Here is a 16,642-nt window from a genome sequence, read left to right on the forward strand (position 1 = left end):
CTGCCGTCCCTCGGGAGTGACTCACCGTGTGCACAAAGAAGGTTTTAAAATTCTTGGCCTCTGGCCGGAGCTCCTGCGACCATGGAATTTCACCTTTCAGGACTTTGTTGACAGGATCCACGTAATATAAATGTGGCCCTTCTGTGAGCAGCAACTGTCTTCGTCGCGCAAATAAGCCCTGACATGAAAGAAAGGCCCTGCTTTAGGAAGGCACGGGAGTGGCCTGGCAGCGTCTGCGGCAGTCCTCGGGCCTCGATGGTCCCCGAGTCGCTGTCCTCTCACCCAGGCCCAGCGTAGCTCCCGTGAGCAACTGTGGACAGACACAGAGGCTCGGGCCTGCTGCTTGGCCAGGTAAGGTCACAGGGGTTCTAGCGGGCAGCGAGGCGCCCAGGCCTGGACAGGGCCTGTGTCAGCTGAGTCTCATGTGTTCTGACATGAGTAACCCACCTAACACACAAAACCTAACAAGAAACAAAACTAAGGTGTTTAAATAAAAACAAAAACAAACCCCACTTGCAATGAGACACGGCCTCCTCAACACAGCAGGAACTGCGAAAATGGGCCCAGCCTTGTGTAGAAATCACCAGCCGGGCTGCTGGGCCAGCCACAGGGCCGCAGCCTGGCTGTACTCGCGCCCGGTGTCGTCCCAACCTGCCCCGCCTCGCTGGCTCCAGGCTCTCCAGAGGAAGGGCAGCGCAGGCAGCAAGTCCGCCCAGAGCCCAAGGAGGGAGGGACCCCAGGCCCAGCCTGCAGGAAGACAGGTTCCTTTGCCAGGGGCAGGGCCCCAACTCACCTTTCGCTTATCCACTGGACCCATTTTTAGTATTAAATTATTTTCTACAAATTGATGCCTATGAAAAGAAGAAAACAAGAATCATTGAGTGTCAAGAGCCACAGGCAGATGGGCTCCAAAGCTCTGCCTTCAGAAACTGCACCCCTGCCCGAGTCCCTTGCCCTCCCCCCCTTTCACAGCAGGGAAAACCCCAAAGGGAGCCCAGTCCAAGCCCCCAGCCCCCTACAGAGCTTCTCATCTGCAGTGGGGCCAGAGTCTACAGAGAGTGGAACAGTGCCTGCTGGCACCTCTCTGCGGGCGGTGCCTCCATGGCAGGAGTAGGTGGTGGGAGACGGCGCCGCAGAGTGGAACAGGCAACACGCACATCACAGTCCTTGAGTTACTTCCCGAGGCCAAGACTGGTATAGTGCTCAGGGCAGTTCAAAGTCACAACCCTCTGGGAGAGCTGAGTTGGACTTGGCTTGTGTGGAGGAATTTGGAAGAGACTCTGGCTTACACATGTTACCAGCAAATGCTAAGAGTTAATAGGCTGCATCAGCTCATCTGACTAAAATTAAGTTACTGGCTTGTGTCCTGTCTCCTTTGACTGAAATTCCTGATCTGAGGCTCTACTAGGGAAACCTGCGTTTGAATCCAAAAAGGCATGAGAGGCAGCGTGAGCACCTGCAAACGCCTGTGCACAGCCCATGTGTCCGCCAGCGCTGGCCACAGGACCAGCTCAGCCGGACCCCCGCCCCCCCCCCCCCCCGCCACGGCCTCAGCATCAGCACCTGCCTGCAGGACCCAAGCCGAGGTTCTGAACAAGAAAAGCACTGTGGCCCACAGGAGGACAAACACGGTTCACCTCTTAGCGGTGCTGAAGGCACACGTGCGCACATGCTCGCTCATTCACACAACGCTGACCGTGAGGGAAACCCAGCAAGGAGATTTGTGCCAAGAAGGATGAGGACACGCTGAATAGCAGAAGCACAAAGCAGGGCTGGGTGGGGCCTCCTCTCCCATCACAGCTCCCAAGTTCAATCCCCTGCTCCGGCTCCAGCTTCCTGCTACCGCACACCCTGAGGGGTCAGGGCACTTAGCCCAAGACTAGCTCAGCTGGTAGAACCAGATCCGCCCACCAAGCTTAACCTGACCCGCCCAGGGCCTGAGCTGCAGAACCAACTGGGCTTGCCTGGTCAGGTCTCAACACCCATCACGTACGTGCCAGGAGGCAGAAGCGATGGTCCCAGGAGCCAGGCTCCTGCCACCCACCTGGGAGACCTGGAATGATTTCCTGGCTCCCAGCTCTAGCCCCCCTCGGCCACTGCAGGCGTTTGGGGAGCAAGCCAGCAGAAGGAAGACCATGCTCTCTCTACTCTCAAATAAATGAGTTTTCAAAAATTTGGTTTTTACTAAAGAAAGTACAAAACACAAAAATATGTGGAATAAAACCACAGAGCCCAACAAAAAGCCCATTCTAACCATTAGCCCTGTTTCACAGGAATATAATGTCAAGCAAATAATCACAAATGACCCAACTGCAGATGTAGGAATTACCTCATATAGGGAGGTGGTCCACATGGGAGGCAGAGGGTCCCTCTAAGCATAGGCTGGTTCAAGCTCTCACTGACTGCTGGGCTGCGGCCACCAAATTCTAATGGCCAGGCAAATTTGCCATACGGGTCAGAAAAAGGAGCCCTCAGGCCCAGCAATGAGGCATAGCTGGGAAAGCCGCCACCTGCAGTGCTGGCATCCCACATGGGTGCTGGTTTGAATCCCAGCTACTCCACTTCCAGTCCAGCTCTCTGCTGTGGCCTGGGAAAGCAGTAGAAGATGGCCCAAGTCCTTGGGCCCCTGCACCGCATGAGAGACCCAGAGGAAGCTCCTGGTTCCTGGCTTTGGGTCGGCCCAGCTCCAGCCATTGTGGCCATTTGGGGAGTGAACCAGCAAAAGGAAGACCTCTCTGTAACTCTTTCAAATAAATAAATAAATAAATCTTAAAAAAAAAAAAAAAAAAAAAAAAAAGAGGCACCCTCCTGGTGTTGTTATAGTCACCACTTCCACAATGCACAAGTGGTTTAAGACATTAAATCAAACTAGGGAACCACAGGAAGATAATGGGGTATTGCTCAACCTGCAAGAGAGGGTCAGCTTCCAAGATGAAAGCAAGTCACCAAACACCGAGCAACAACCATCGCTGAGAACAAAATCATCCAGAGAACAGGCGGGAAAAGACCTTGAGCAGACAGCCCACAGAGGACCCAGTACAATGCATGGGCAGCCAGGGCCACCCAGCGTCGCACGACTCAACTGAAAACTGAGCAAGGAGCCGGCGCCGTGGCTCAATAGGCTAATCCTCCACCTTGCGGCGCCGGCACACCGGGTTCTAGTCCCGGTTGGGGCGCCGGATTCTGTCCCGGTTGCCCCTCTTCCAGGCCAGCTCTCTGCTATGGCCAGGGAGTGCAGTGGAGGATGGCCCAGGTGCTTGGGCCCTGCACCCCATGGGAGACCAGGAAAAGCACCTGGCTCCTGGCTCCTGCCAGGATCAGCGCGGTGCGCCGGCTGCAGCGGCGGCCATTGGAGGGTGAACCAGCGGCAAAGGAAGACCTTTCTCTCTCTGTCTCTCTCTCTCACTGTCCACTCTGCCTGTCAAAAAAAAAAAAAAAAAAAAACTGAGCAAGGAAAACTTCCAAAGAAGAAATGGGTGGCACGAGGGAGCTCTCAGTGGCCGTAACCCACAGGAATGGAATCCAGCCCTTGTCTGCTGTCCTGGGGCTCAGAGTGCTACGGCCTGGGTACTAAGGCAGCAGCGCCTGCACGGGCCCCGGGCCTCAGTGAGGCCTCACCAAAGCAGGGACTTGGAAATCTGTACTCAGAGGCAGCTTCAGTTCTGGAAATTCAGCCTAAGGAAGAAAAAAGCAAGACAGAGAACTGAAGCTCGCAAGAGATTAGGCAACACAGCCTTCGCTGCACGCTGGGAGGCAGACCGGCACGGCCTGCTCGCCGGCTCCCCTGTGGCTGCAGGGAGAGATCGATAGGCTCCATGCTGCTGCCAACATCGTGGCCACTCGCTTGGTTAATTAACCAATTAGCTTATAAACTGCCACTGGTTATTGATCTTCTCTCAAAAGGTTAAACACTTCACACATTCTCACTTTGAAATCGTCAATGTCCTCTCCTGAAGAGATGCCCCACGCTGGCTTGGTCCTGGCTTCCTCATGGGTAGAAGACTCAGAGCCACATCTGGTATGCCAGCACAGACAGGGCTTCCCACCTGGCAACTCCTCACCGGCACCGCGTGGACGAGGACACTGGGCCGAGGGCCTTATGGCTCACGAGGGGTGACCACGTGGAATCCCTGTCACTAAGTCCAAAGCCAGGGTGCTCCCTTGTCTTACTCCACCCAGACCCTGAAAAGACATTTTCAAGTACCTGAGCCTGAGATGCCCAAAAAAGCTCAGGCCACACGCAAGGTCCCAACCCCAGAGTGCCGTGGGGGATGGGCGCTGGCCACTGACCTGCTCTACAGTGCCAGCCCTCCACTGTCCACCTTCAGGAGCCCTTCACACTCCCAAGTTTCATGGAAGACACCAAAGAACTTTCCCTTCTCTGGGCTACAACCATTGACAGACACCACATGGAACGCTGAGAGAGACATTTCCAGATATCTAATTCATTAACAAACAATACCGGGTGCGTGGCTCACTTGGTTAATCCTCCACCTGCGGCACTGGCATCCCGTGTGGGTGCCGGGTTCTAGTCCCAGTTGTTTCTCTTCCAGTCCAGCTCTCTGTTGTGGCCTGGGAGGGCAGTGGAGGATGGCCCAAGTGCTTGGGCCCCTGCACCCGCATGGGAGACCAGGAGGGGGCTCCTGGATCCTGGCTTCAGATTGGCACAGCGCCAGCCGTAGCAGCCATTTGAGGAATGAACCAACAGAAGGAAGACCTTTCTGTCTCTCAGTCTATAACTTTACCTGTCAAATAAATTAAAAAAAAAAAAAAATAGGGGGAAGCATTTGGCACAGTGGTTAAGATGTTACTTGGGACGACTGCATCTCATATCCGAGAGCCTGGGTTCGAGTCCTGGCTCCACTCCCAGTTCCAGCTTCCTGCTAGTGCACACCCTGGGAGGTGGCATGTGATGGCTCGAGTATTTGGATCCCGGTCGCCAGGTGTGAGACCCAGACTGCATTCCAAGATTCTGGCCTTGGACTGACCAGCGCCAGCTGCAGCAGGCTTCTGGGGAGAGAACCAGCAGTTGGAGGGTATCTGTGTCTCTGCTGGTCAAATAATTAAAACAGATAAAACTTTTTTAAAAAGTAAACCAATTACATATTAGTATAAATATTTTTAAGAAAAAACAGTATTTTCCAAAGACAATTATTTAACACAGAGTATGGCACTGTTGAGCATTCTGCTATTTTTAAACATTTATTTATTTATTTGAAAGGCAGAGCTACACAGAGGCAGAGAGAGAGAGAGAGAGAGAGAGAGAGAGGGCTTCCATCTGCTGGTTCACTCCCCAGATGGCAGCAACTGCCAGATCTGAGGTTATTTGAAGTCAGGAGCCAGGAGCTTCTTCCAGGTCTCCCACGTGGGTGCAGGGGCCCAAGGACTTGGGCCATCTTCTACTGCTTTCCCAGGCCATAGCAGAGAGCTGGATCAGAAGTGGAGCAGGGGCCGGCGCCGCGGCTCACTAGGCTAATTCTCCACCTTGTGGTACTGGCACACCGGGTTCTAGTCCCAGTCAGGGCGCCGGATTCTGTCCTGGTTGCCCCTCTTCCAGTCCAGCTCTCTGCTGTGGCCCAGGAGTGCAGTGGAGGATGGCCCAAGTGCTTGGGCCCTGCACCCCATGGGAGACCAGGAGAAGCACCTGGCTCCTGCCTTCGGATCAGCACGGTGAGCCGGCCACCACGCCCACTGGAGGGTGAACCAACAGCAAAAGGAAGACCTTGGCCGGCGCCGCGGCTCACTAGCATGAGGGGATTCTGCGAACGATCTTTAACAAGCACCAAGACTAAGCAGCAGCTTCAAGGAGATGAGCTGTGATGCAGAACTGGAGCCTCAGATGCAGTGACACTGAGCTCAGGCCACCTGCACTCTACTCGCCACAGTTCACAGCCTCGCACGCCTCACACACGCCACCTGGAAGAGGCTCGCCTGTCCTGTGAAAGATCGTCACCGCCGTCACTGCCTTGCTCAAGGACGAGCCCTGGGGAGACGTCAAGCTCACAGTGATGGGTGCTATCTACCAAAATCCCCATTTTCACCTCCAGATTTCAATTGTAGTGATGATGTACATACCACCCGTTGTCTGCCTGGAAGTGACCAAGTGACAAGCTCGTTCCTAGCACGTTCAAGAGAAGTGCTGGCCATACGGCCACGCAGTCTGGGGTTCCCTGAGCAGGGCGAGCAGTCAGCAACACCTGGGCTAGCAGCCCCAGTGCCCACCCACAACTCCCGTACCACCACACAGACGTCAATAAAAGCCATCACTTCTGACAAGCACACGGCTTCACAGAACTCAGGTCACCTGGCTCTGCTTGGTGCCATTGGCTCCAACTGTGTTATTTTTTTTTAAAAATTGATTTATTTATTTGAAAGGCAGAGTTACAGAGAAGGAGAGGCAGAGAGAGGTCTTCCATCTGCTGGTTCACTCCCCAATTGGTCGCAATGGCCAGAGATGTGCTGATTTGAAGCCAGGAGCCAGGAGCTTCTTCCAGGTCTCCCACGTGGGTGCAGGGGCCCAAGGACTTGGGCCATCTTGCACTGCTTTCCCAGGTCACAGCAGAGAGCTGCATCAGAAGTGGAGCAGCCGGGACTCAAACCGGCACCCATATGGGATGCCAGCACTGCAAGTGGCAGCCTCACCTGCTATGGCACAGCACCACCTCCCCAACGTGTTCCGACACAGCACCTCTGCCACATGGCTCCAAACAAGAACAAGAGTCCATGAGACTCAAACAGTGCTCCAGGGTGGCCATTGGTGCAAAGGTTAAGACACCACGATGGGCCCTGGCTCACGCATCACAGGGCCAGCTCCATGGCCAGGCTATTGCAGGCATTCAGGGGATGAAGCAGGAAATGACAGATCAATCTGGGGCCAGCGCTGTGGCGCAGTAGGTTAATCCTCCACTTGCGGCCATATCATCCCATATGGGCGCCGGTTCTAGTCTCGGCTGCTCCTCTTCCGATCAAACTCTCTGCTGTGGCCTGGGAAAGCAGTAGAAGATGGCCCAAGTGCTTGGGCCCTGCACCCACATGGGAGACTCGGAAGAAGCAACTGGCTCCTGGCTTCAGATCAGCGCAGCTCCAACCGTTGGGCCATTTGGGGAATGAACCAATGGATGGAAGACCTTTCTCTCAGTTTCTCCCTCTCACTGTGTGTAACTCTACCTCTCAAATAAATAAATAAAATATTTTATTTATTTATTTATTTTTTGACAGGCAGAGTGAACAGTGAGAGAGAGAGACAGAGAGAAAGGTCTTCCTTTGCCGTTGGTTCACCCTCCAATGGCCGCCGCGGCCGGCGCACCGCACTGATCCGATGGCAGGAGCCAGGAGCCAGGTGCTTTTCCTGGTCTCCCATGGGGTGCAGGGCCCAAGCACCTGGGCCATCCTCCACTGCACTCCCTGGCCACAGCAGAGAGCTGGCCTGGAAGAGGAGCAACCGGGACAGAATCCGGCGCCCCGACCGGGACTAGAACCCGGGGTGCCGGCGCCGCAAGGCGGAGGATTAACCTACTGAGCCGTGGCGCCAGCCTAATAAATAAAATCTTACAAAAAAAAAAATAATAAAAAGATCAATCTCTCCCTCTGTCACTCTCCCTTTCAAAAAGAAATAAACCAGTGAATGGAAGATCTCTGTCTCTCCCTCTCTCTCTATGTAACTGTGCCTTTCAAATAAATAAAAAATAAATCTTAAAAAAAAAAATGATTGCAAAGCAAGCCCACAGATGCACAGACTCTTGTTGTGCTCCTATTTCCACACAGGCCAAGAAAACATCAAGATTTCAATACAGTGACTGACTAGACAAAGTCACAGAGATCACAGCAGGTTTCACTGAGAATTGATCGCTGGAGTGTGTAGCAATACTGAGAACAAACTTATTAATTCCCAGAAATTCACATTTTCATACCATAAACCAACTTGAGAAAATTCTAGAAACGACAGGAGAAGACATATCCCATCAGATGTGAAAATGACAGGGCCCACACTGCAGCAAGTAGCTGCTGGACAACCCCTGTGTACTAGGAGAGAGACAGGGAGCACTAGAGCCACAGCTCAGCACTGTCACACACACTGCTGGACAACCCCTGTGTACTAGGAGACAGACAGGGAGCACTAGAGCCACAGCTCAGCACTGTCACACACACTGCTGGACAACCCCTGTGTACTAGGAGACAGACAGGGAGCACTAGAGCCACAGCTCAGCACTGTCACACACACTGCTGGACAACCCCTGTGTACTAGGAGACAGACAGGGAGCACTAGAGCCACAGCTCAGCACTGTCACACACACTGCTGGACAACCCCTGTGTACTAGGAGACAGACAGGGAGCACTAGAGCCACAGCTCAGCACTGTCACACACACTGCTGGACAACCCCTGTGTACTAGGAGACAGACAGGGAGCACTAGAGCCACAGCTCAGCACTGTCACACACACTGCTGGACAACCCCTGTGTACTAGGAGACAGACAGGGAGCACTAGAGCCACAGCTCAGCACTGTCACACACACTGCTGGACAACCCCTGTGTACTAGGAGACAGACAGGGAGCACTAGAGCCACAGCTCAGCACTGTCACACACACTGCTGGACAACCCCTGTGTACTAGGAGACAGACAGGGAGCACTAGAGCCACAGCTCAGTACTGTCACACACACTGCTGGACAACCCCTGTGTACTAGGAGACAGACAGGGAGCACTAGAGCCACAGCTCAGCACTGTCACACACACTGCTGGACAACCCCTGTGTACTAGGAGACAGACAGGGAGCACTAGAGCCACAGCTCAGCACTGTCACACACACTGCTGGACAACCCCTGTGTACTAGGAGACAGACAGGGAGCACTAGAGCCACAGCTCAGTACTGTCACACACACTCCTGACTGGATCTCATCGTAGAAGCGTGTCCTGACTGGGTCCCATCGTAGAAGCGTGTCCTGACTGGGTCCCATCGTAGAAGCGTGTCCTGACTGGGTCCCATCGCAGAAGCGTGTCCTGACTGGATGCCCACGTTCTCTGCCCACTCAGCACCAGTGCAGGCCAGAGAGGCACTGGTGCCTTCAGAAGGGCTGCAGCCCCACACTAGACTGACAGCTGCCCCACTGTGCACACGGCCCCGGAAGCTGCGCCCCGCACTGCTCCATCTGTTTTGACCAAAATCCTTTCTTCCTGCTCAGTATGTACTCACATTAGGAAACATAAGTTCAAGGACAAACAAACTCCCAGAATCGTAAAATAATGCTCACTTTTTCTTTTTTCTTTCTTTCTTTTTTTTTTTTTTTGACAGGCAGAGTAGACAGTGAGAGAGAGAGACAGAGAGAAAGGTCTTCCTTTGCCGTTGGTTCACCCTCCAATGGCCGCCGCGGCCGGCGCACTGCGGCCGGCGCACCGCACTGATCCGATGGCAGGAGCCAGGAGCCAGGTGCTTTTCCTGGTCTCCCATGGGGTGCAGGGCCCAAGCACCTGGGCCATCCTCCACTGCACTCCCTGGCCACAGCAGAGGGCTGGCCTGGAAGAGGGGCAACCGGGACAGAATCCGGCGCCCCGACCGGGACTAGAACCCGGTGTGCCGGCGCCGCTAGGCGGAGGATTAGCCTACTGAGCCGTGGCGCCGGCTAATGCTCACTTTTTCTACATGAAATGCTAATCTCCACATGTGACTTCCTTCTCCATCCTCAGCGGGGGCGTAGCTGAGTGCTCATCCCCTCCCCACTAAGTCCCCTGAGTCCTGTGTGTTGTCCCTCCTGCCTTATTCCATCTATACACAGAACCCCAGAACCCTGGTGCTTCCCTGCTACACAGAGGGTGGAAGCACAGAACACACGCAGCTTCAGGCACGAAGGCCGCAGTGGAGACGCCCTCGCCAACTAGCAGAGATGGAAGACCTGCAGCAGGAACAGGGATGGAGTAGGGTGCGCCAGAACCTGCGCCTCCCCAGGAGAAGCGCAGCACACTAAAGAAAACGTCTTCTATACACCTATGTATGTCTCCTAAATTCCACGGAAAGAGGATGTAACACAAGGGGTGGGCACCAGGTCCAGCATTTGCGATGCCCTGTGAAATGCCTCCACCCCTTATTAGAGCACCTGACCCGAGTCCTGGCTCCCAAGTCCAGCTTCCTGCACACCCTGGAAGGCAGCAAGTGGTGGCTGAAGTACTTGGGTTCCTGCCGCTCACAGAGGTGACCCAATGTGAGTGCCGGCCTCCCTGCTTCAGCCTGTCCCAGGCCCAGCTGTTTCAAGCATTCAGGATGTGAACCAGTAGACAGAAGATTGTGCGTGTGTCTATGCCTCTAAAATAGATGATTAATACAAGCAAAATTACACAAATAGCCAACGACCATACAAGATGTCTTCCCAGGAAGGACGAACACGGGGTGAGTGCCGTGACCGCCGGTCGCGCGCCGCAGCGCCTGGGCTTGCATGCTGCCTGAGTCTGAGCCGGCGCCCGCTCACATGTAGCTTGAGAGGCGGCCGCAGCTCCTCAAGCGCGCCGGTCCCTGCCACCCACATCGAGACCCAGCTGCAGCTCCTGGCCCAGCCCCGCCGCTGCAGGCATTTTGGGAGTGAACCAGCAGATAGAAGACCTCTGTCTCTCCACCACTCAATCATTCAAATAATAAACAAAAATGAAAATTTGTAAGAGCCCCTTTTTAGGGCATCAAAACACTGAGGGGCAGCCAAGCCCACCAAGAAACACAGATTCCCGGCACTGCTGGTCCAGATCACCAGCCTTCCTGAGGGGCACGTGCCCAGACACGGGACACCCCAGGGCTGCGGGAGAGGTGAGGTGAAGATGATGACTCCCGGCACAGACCTCAGGGAAGCCCGGTGTCTCCGAGGTGCCAGCAGTGGCTCTGCACGCTCACTGGGAACGCCCAGTCACCTGGTCTGTGAGCGGAGCAGAAAGTTCCCAGAGCCCTCAAGCCCGGGGCCACTGCCCTCAACACCCACTTCCTTCTGGAGCACTGGAGGCAGCGGGGGAAGTGGGAGCAGGGCTGACCCACAGGCACTGGGCTGTCCCACTGTCCCACAGGCCACACCTTCCTAAACAGACTGCTGCTGAGGTCTGGGGGCCTTACCAGGGGTTTCCACCAGCCTGCTTCTCCAGTAACAACTTCTTCTCATCTTCAGAAAACTGCAGGTCCAGTTCAAAAGAATTAGTGTCCAAGTCGTGGATGTACTGCTCTATGTTGCTGCCTGACCTCTGGGGCGGGCCGGCATCTGCTGCGGACAGGGAGTGCGAGGAGGACGACGCCGACACCTGCAAGCAGCCAAACTGGCTCAGGAGGTTGTCATACTGCAGAGAGAGCACAGAGCACCTCGATGTGAGAGAGAGCACAGAGCACCTCGATGTGAGAGAGAGCACAGAGCACCTCGATGTGAGCCACAGGCACACTCCTCCCCCTGCCCCACACTGTGCCTCCACAGGCCACACACACACTCTCCCCCTGCCCCACACTGTGCCTCCACAGGCCACACACACACTCCTCCCACTGCCCCACACTGTGCCTCCACAGGCCACACACACACTCCTCCCCCTGCCCCACACTGTGCCTCCACAGGCCACACACACTCCTCCCCCTGCCCCACACTGTGCCTCCACAGGCCACACACACACTGCTCTCCCTGCCCACACACTGTGCCTCCACAGGCCACACACACACTCCTCCCCCTGCCCCACACTGTGCCTCCACAGGCCACACACACACTCCTCCCTGCCCCCACACTGTGCCTCCACAGGCCACACACACACTCCTCCCACTGCCCCACACTGTGCCTCCACAGGCCACACACACACTCCTCCCACTGCCCCACACTGTGCCTCCACAGGCCACACACACACTCCTCCCCCTGCCCCACACTGTGCCTCCACAGGCCACACACACACTCCTCCCCCTGCCCCACACTGTGCCTCCACAGGCCACACACACACTGCTCTCCCTGCCCCACACTGTGCCTCCACAGGCCACACACACACTCCTCCCCCTGCCCCACACTGTGCCTCCACAGGCCACACACACACTGCTCTCCCTGCCCCACACTGTGCCTCCACAGGCCACACACACACTCCTCCCACTGCCCCACACTGTGCCTCCACAGGCCACACACACACTCCTCCCCCTGCCCCACACTGTGCCTCCACAGGCCACACACACACTGCTCTCCCTGCCCCACACTGTGCCTCCACAGGCCACACACACACTCCTCCCACTGCCCCACACACTGTGCCTCCACAGGCCACACACACACTCCTCCCACTGCCCCACACTGTGCCTCCACAGGCCACACACACACTCCTCCCCCTGCCCCACACTGTGCCTCCACAGGCCACACACACACTCCTCCCCCTGCCCCACACTGTGCCTCCACAGGCCACACACACACTGCTCTCCCTGCCCACACACTGTGCCTCCACAGGCCACACACACACTCCTCCCCCTGCCCTCACACACCCAGGGTGCTCATGCTATTTCTCCCTGGGGAGGGTGGGGCCGCTCTGACCCCGCTCCTCTGGGTATCTGGCCACCAAACTGAGGCAGGCCTGGGTCCTGCCTAGTCTAGGCCCCTTTCCAGTGGAAAGAGGGGCAAAAGAGGAGCTAAGCTCCAGTTTTCACTCCCAGAGGGGGCCTAGGACCCTCAGTAAGTGTGGCACCAACAGGACAAGAGTAGCATGAGACCTGCCAGTCTTGCAAGTCCTCATGCTGCTCCCATGGAGTGGGACTTGCTAGAGAGAGAAGCGACCAGAGCGTGTCCAATGTGTCAGTGCAGAGGGATGGCCACAGCTCAGGCCAGGCCAGCAGGACAATCACACTTGGCATGAGTGAGCTATGGGTCCTGCAGCCCCCGCTCCTGACTCTATGGGAGGCACTACGAATCTTTTTTTTTTTTTTTAATTTTTTAGACAGGCAGAGTGGACAGTGAGAGAGAGAGACAGAGAGAAAGGTCTTCCTTTTGCCGTTGGTTCACCCTCCAAAGGCCGCCGCGGCCGGAGCACCGTGCTGATCCGAAGCCAGGAACCAGGTGCTTCTCCTGGTCTCCCATGGGGTGCAGGGCCCAAGCACTTGGGCCATCCTCCACTGCACTCCCTGGCCACAGCAGAGAGCTGGCCTGGAAGAGGGGCAACCGGGACAGAATCTGGCGCCCTGACTGGGACTAGAACCCGGGGTGCCGGTACCACAAGGTGGAGAATTAGCCTATTGAGCCACGGCGCCGGCCAGCACTATGAATCCCAAAGTTATCACCTGTAGTCAAGTTTGAAAAAAGTCTTCCTTCTTATCTCAGCAAAGACCGGACTTGATATGAACACAAGTTGCCTGTTATACTCAAGAAAACTGCAAACCAGCATGGACACAGAAAATGCAATCGCTCAGGGCCAGTGCTGTGGTGCAGCAGGGTAAGCCGCACTGGGTTCGAGTCCCGGCTGCTCCACTTCCGATCCAGCTCCCTGCTGATGCTCCTGGGAAAGCAGTAGAGGGTGCCTGAGTCCTTGAGCCCCTGCACCCACGTGGGAGACCCTGATGGAATTCTCCCTCTCTCTAAGTCACTACGCCTGTCAAATAAGTAAGACAAACCTTAACGAAAAAGAAAATGGAATCTTATAGATGTGCCAGTCACTTTGGGACTGCTGGCAGGCAACAGGGTTGAAGAACCACCAGCACTGACTCTTGGACAGGTGCAGGCCCCAAGCCTGAGCCTTGCCAGAGCCAGGGACAAAGGAGAAGACAAGATGCCACTAGCAAAGGCGGAGATGAGAATACAGTGCACCTGTCCTAGCTGCTGTACTCCAGCAAGGCCAGCCTCACCCATACAGGTCCCCCAACAGCTCACGCTGCCCAGCCCCAGTCTGCTCTACCTTGCTGTTCCCACCGGGAGAAACTCCAGACAGTCCCCAGCCACTCTCTGCTGCCAGAGAGTACTTATGCTCTGCTGGCATAAGACTGTCTGCACAGGCCCTGGCTTGCAAAGCCACCGAAGTGGCTGTCACTACTGTCTCCATTTCTAACACGGGGAAACTGAGGCTGAGAAATTGGCCCAAGGTCACATCCCATCAGTCAGTGCTAACTTCAGGACCACGCAGGGCCGCCTCCCTCCCTCACAGCCATAGCCACTGTCCTGCTGACCACCCCTCCACCTGGAAAGCTCCCTGCACTCTGTCCTGCTCCTTGTGCCCTCCCTCAGTGGCACTCAGGTCACACCAAGGCCAGGCGGGGTGTGGGTCTGACGGAGCCCGAGGCTGGAGCAAGGTTTCCACAGTGCAGAGAGGAAACATTCCATTCTCCTAGACCAACACTGACCCTTCCCCCAAGGCGCTCCAGCCCGAGTCCAGGGACAGATGCCACACTAGTAGTGAGCACACACTCAGCACACCGGGAGACACAGAAGTGCCTGCTTTCCTCACACTCACCTGCTAGGCCAAGCTCCTTCCTGCTGCAGAGGGCACGGTCAACCCCTCCCACGCAGCGAGACACTTTCCAAGGTGGCATCTTCTGCCAGCCTGTCTCGATGAGAAGTCTGCTACACGGAGCTCTCTGCCCAGAGATTTTCCACCGTGCCCACACGCTGAGCACAAACCACCTAACTAACAGCAAGCCAGCAACATGGGGAGTCTGATTCCAGAGGGCGACTGAAGTCAGTGAGGCCAGGCGTTTAGACAAGCCTGCAGGGAGGCTCGGCGTGGGTGGGAGTCTGCGAATTCCCACACACTTGCTCCACAAAGACAGACTCCCAGCCCCTGAGCCCACTGCGCTCTCTCAGAGCTCAGCTGCAGAGTGACTAGGTACAGGGCACGGAACCCAAAGACCAAGATGCACCTGCCAGTCCCAGTGACCCTTTTGCAGGGATGACAAGATCCAGTGGGGCCCACAGGCTCCAGCTGCCGTATAAGGGTAACATGAGGTGAGCATCAAGATAGCTCCGAGCGGGGAAGATGCTCTCCAGGTCCAGCTCTCTGAGTCTGGGCACAAAGGGCACCGTGCACAGAGGACAGAGGCCGTGCCAGACTGCAGGTCGGAGATATAAGAAACCCTGCTCTGGGGCTGGCACCGTGGCACAGTGGGTTAACCCTCCACCTGCGGCGCCAGCATCCCATATGGGCACCAGGTCTAGCCCCAGCTGCTCCTCTTCCAATACAGCTCTCTGCTATGGCCTGGGAAAGCAGTAGAAGATGGCCCAAGTCCTTGGGCCTCTGTGGAGACCTGGAGGAAACACTTGGCTCCTGGCTTCGGATGGGCACAGCTCCGGCCGTTGCAGCCATCTGGGGAGTGAACCAATGGAAGGAAGATCTTTCTGCCTCTCCGTTTCACTGACAAACTCTACCTCTCAAATAAATAAATAAAATCTAAAAAAGAAAAGAACAGAACAGAACAGAAAAGAAAAGAAACCCTATTCTGCAAGAGCTGAAACCAGCAATTTTAGCTTGGCTTTGGCAGATTTTCAAACGCTCTCTAGAATTATTCCATCAGCTACAGTGAACTCCACACACGGCCACACGACCGAAGTCTACCAGAACAGATTCACACTGACGACACACAGTTTCCACAGCACATGTGCTTTGGGGGGCTGCAGTGGAGGACGGAGGAGCGCCAGTGTCCTGGAGTGGTGTGCTTCAGCGCAGGGCCCTGCAGGCCTCGGCCCCCTGAGCCTGGAGGTGACGGAGCAGCGGGCGCCCTCCAACATCACGCGTCCAGACGTCCCGAGCAGCAGCACTCTGGGACGCTCTTCGAGAGCTCCGTGGCAGAGGCCGGTGCCGCGGCTCACTAGGCTAATCCTCCACCTGCGGCGCCGGCACACCGGGTTCTAGTCCCAGTCGGGGCGCCGGATTCTGTCCCGGTTGCCCCTCTTCCAGGCCAGCTCTCTGCTGTGGCCTGGGAGTGCAGTGGAGGATGGCCCAGGTGCTTGGGCCCTGCACCCCATGGGAGACCAGGAGAAGCACCTGGCTCCTGCCTTTGGATCAGCGCGGTGCGCCGGCCGCAGCGCGCCAGCCACGGCAGCCATTGGAGGGTGAACCAACGGCAAAGGAAGACCTTTCTCTCTGTCTCTCTCTCACTGTCCACTATGCCGGTCAAAAAAAAAGACCAAATGGAGAGCTCCGTGGCGATCGGGAGGATCTCAGGACACACACTGGCAAAGCCCTGAGTAGAGGCAGCCGGCACTGTGCCATGCCCAGCTGTGGGTGCAGGCAATATTCCACTGGCCTGACCACCGTCCAGCAGCCAGCTTCAGTCCGATCCCCCAGGGTGAAAACTCAGCACACTACCCTCTGCTGAGGGCAGAAGGCTGAACTGACCCTTCAAAGACCGCTGGAAGCTACTGTGTGATACAGCAAGGTGTCTACCCTACCACGGGCTCAGACGCACCCCATTCCCACTGACTGCAGAGACTGGGGGCGGCAGGCAGGCGTCTTGCTCAAACACAACTCCCCACAAGGCTGTGCCCCACAGGAGCCACTTACATTGCCATAGCAGTCCTCGTCATCCTCAGACATGGCCGGTAGGTAGGCCGTGAGCTTCGGAGGCGTCTGCTGGTGCAGATTCTCCCACGTGATGGACTCGAAGAATGGATGAGCTTTGAGAGGGCCATACCCTTCCATCTCTTCACAGCCTAACCGCTTTGTGGCATCTAAAACCTTAAGCAATAGTC

General features: G+C 56.1%; 1 protein-coding gene across 1 annotated transcript in view; it reads right to left on the minus strand.

Moving 5' to 3' along the window:
- Positions 1 to 16,642, minus strand: part of PDPK1 (3-phosphoinositide dependent protein kinase 1) — an 87,463-nt gene that overhangs the window by 5,237 nt on the left and 65,584 nt on the right. The window contains exons 10-13 of the mRNA XM_051836225.2: positions 16,455 to 16,628; positions 11,083 to 11,300; positions 794 to 851; positions 26 to 178 (exon numbers count right to left, since the gene is read on the minus strand). Coding sequence (XP_051692185.1) covers positions 26 to 178; positions 794 to 851; positions 11,083 to 11,300; positions 16,455 to 16,628 — 603 coding nt within the window. The remainder of the gene's footprint in view (positions 1 to 25; positions 179 to 793; positions 852 to 11,082; positions 11,301 to 16,454; positions 16,629 to 16,642) is intronic.

This window comes from Oryctolagus cuniculus, chromosome 19 (genome assembly GCF_964237555.1).
Source record: "Oryctolagus cuniculus chromosome 19, mOryCun1.1, whole genome shotgun sequence".
Taxonomy (NCBI): Eukaryota; Metazoa; Chordata; class Mammalia; order Lagomorpha; family Leporidae; genus Oryctolagus; species Oryctolagus cuniculus.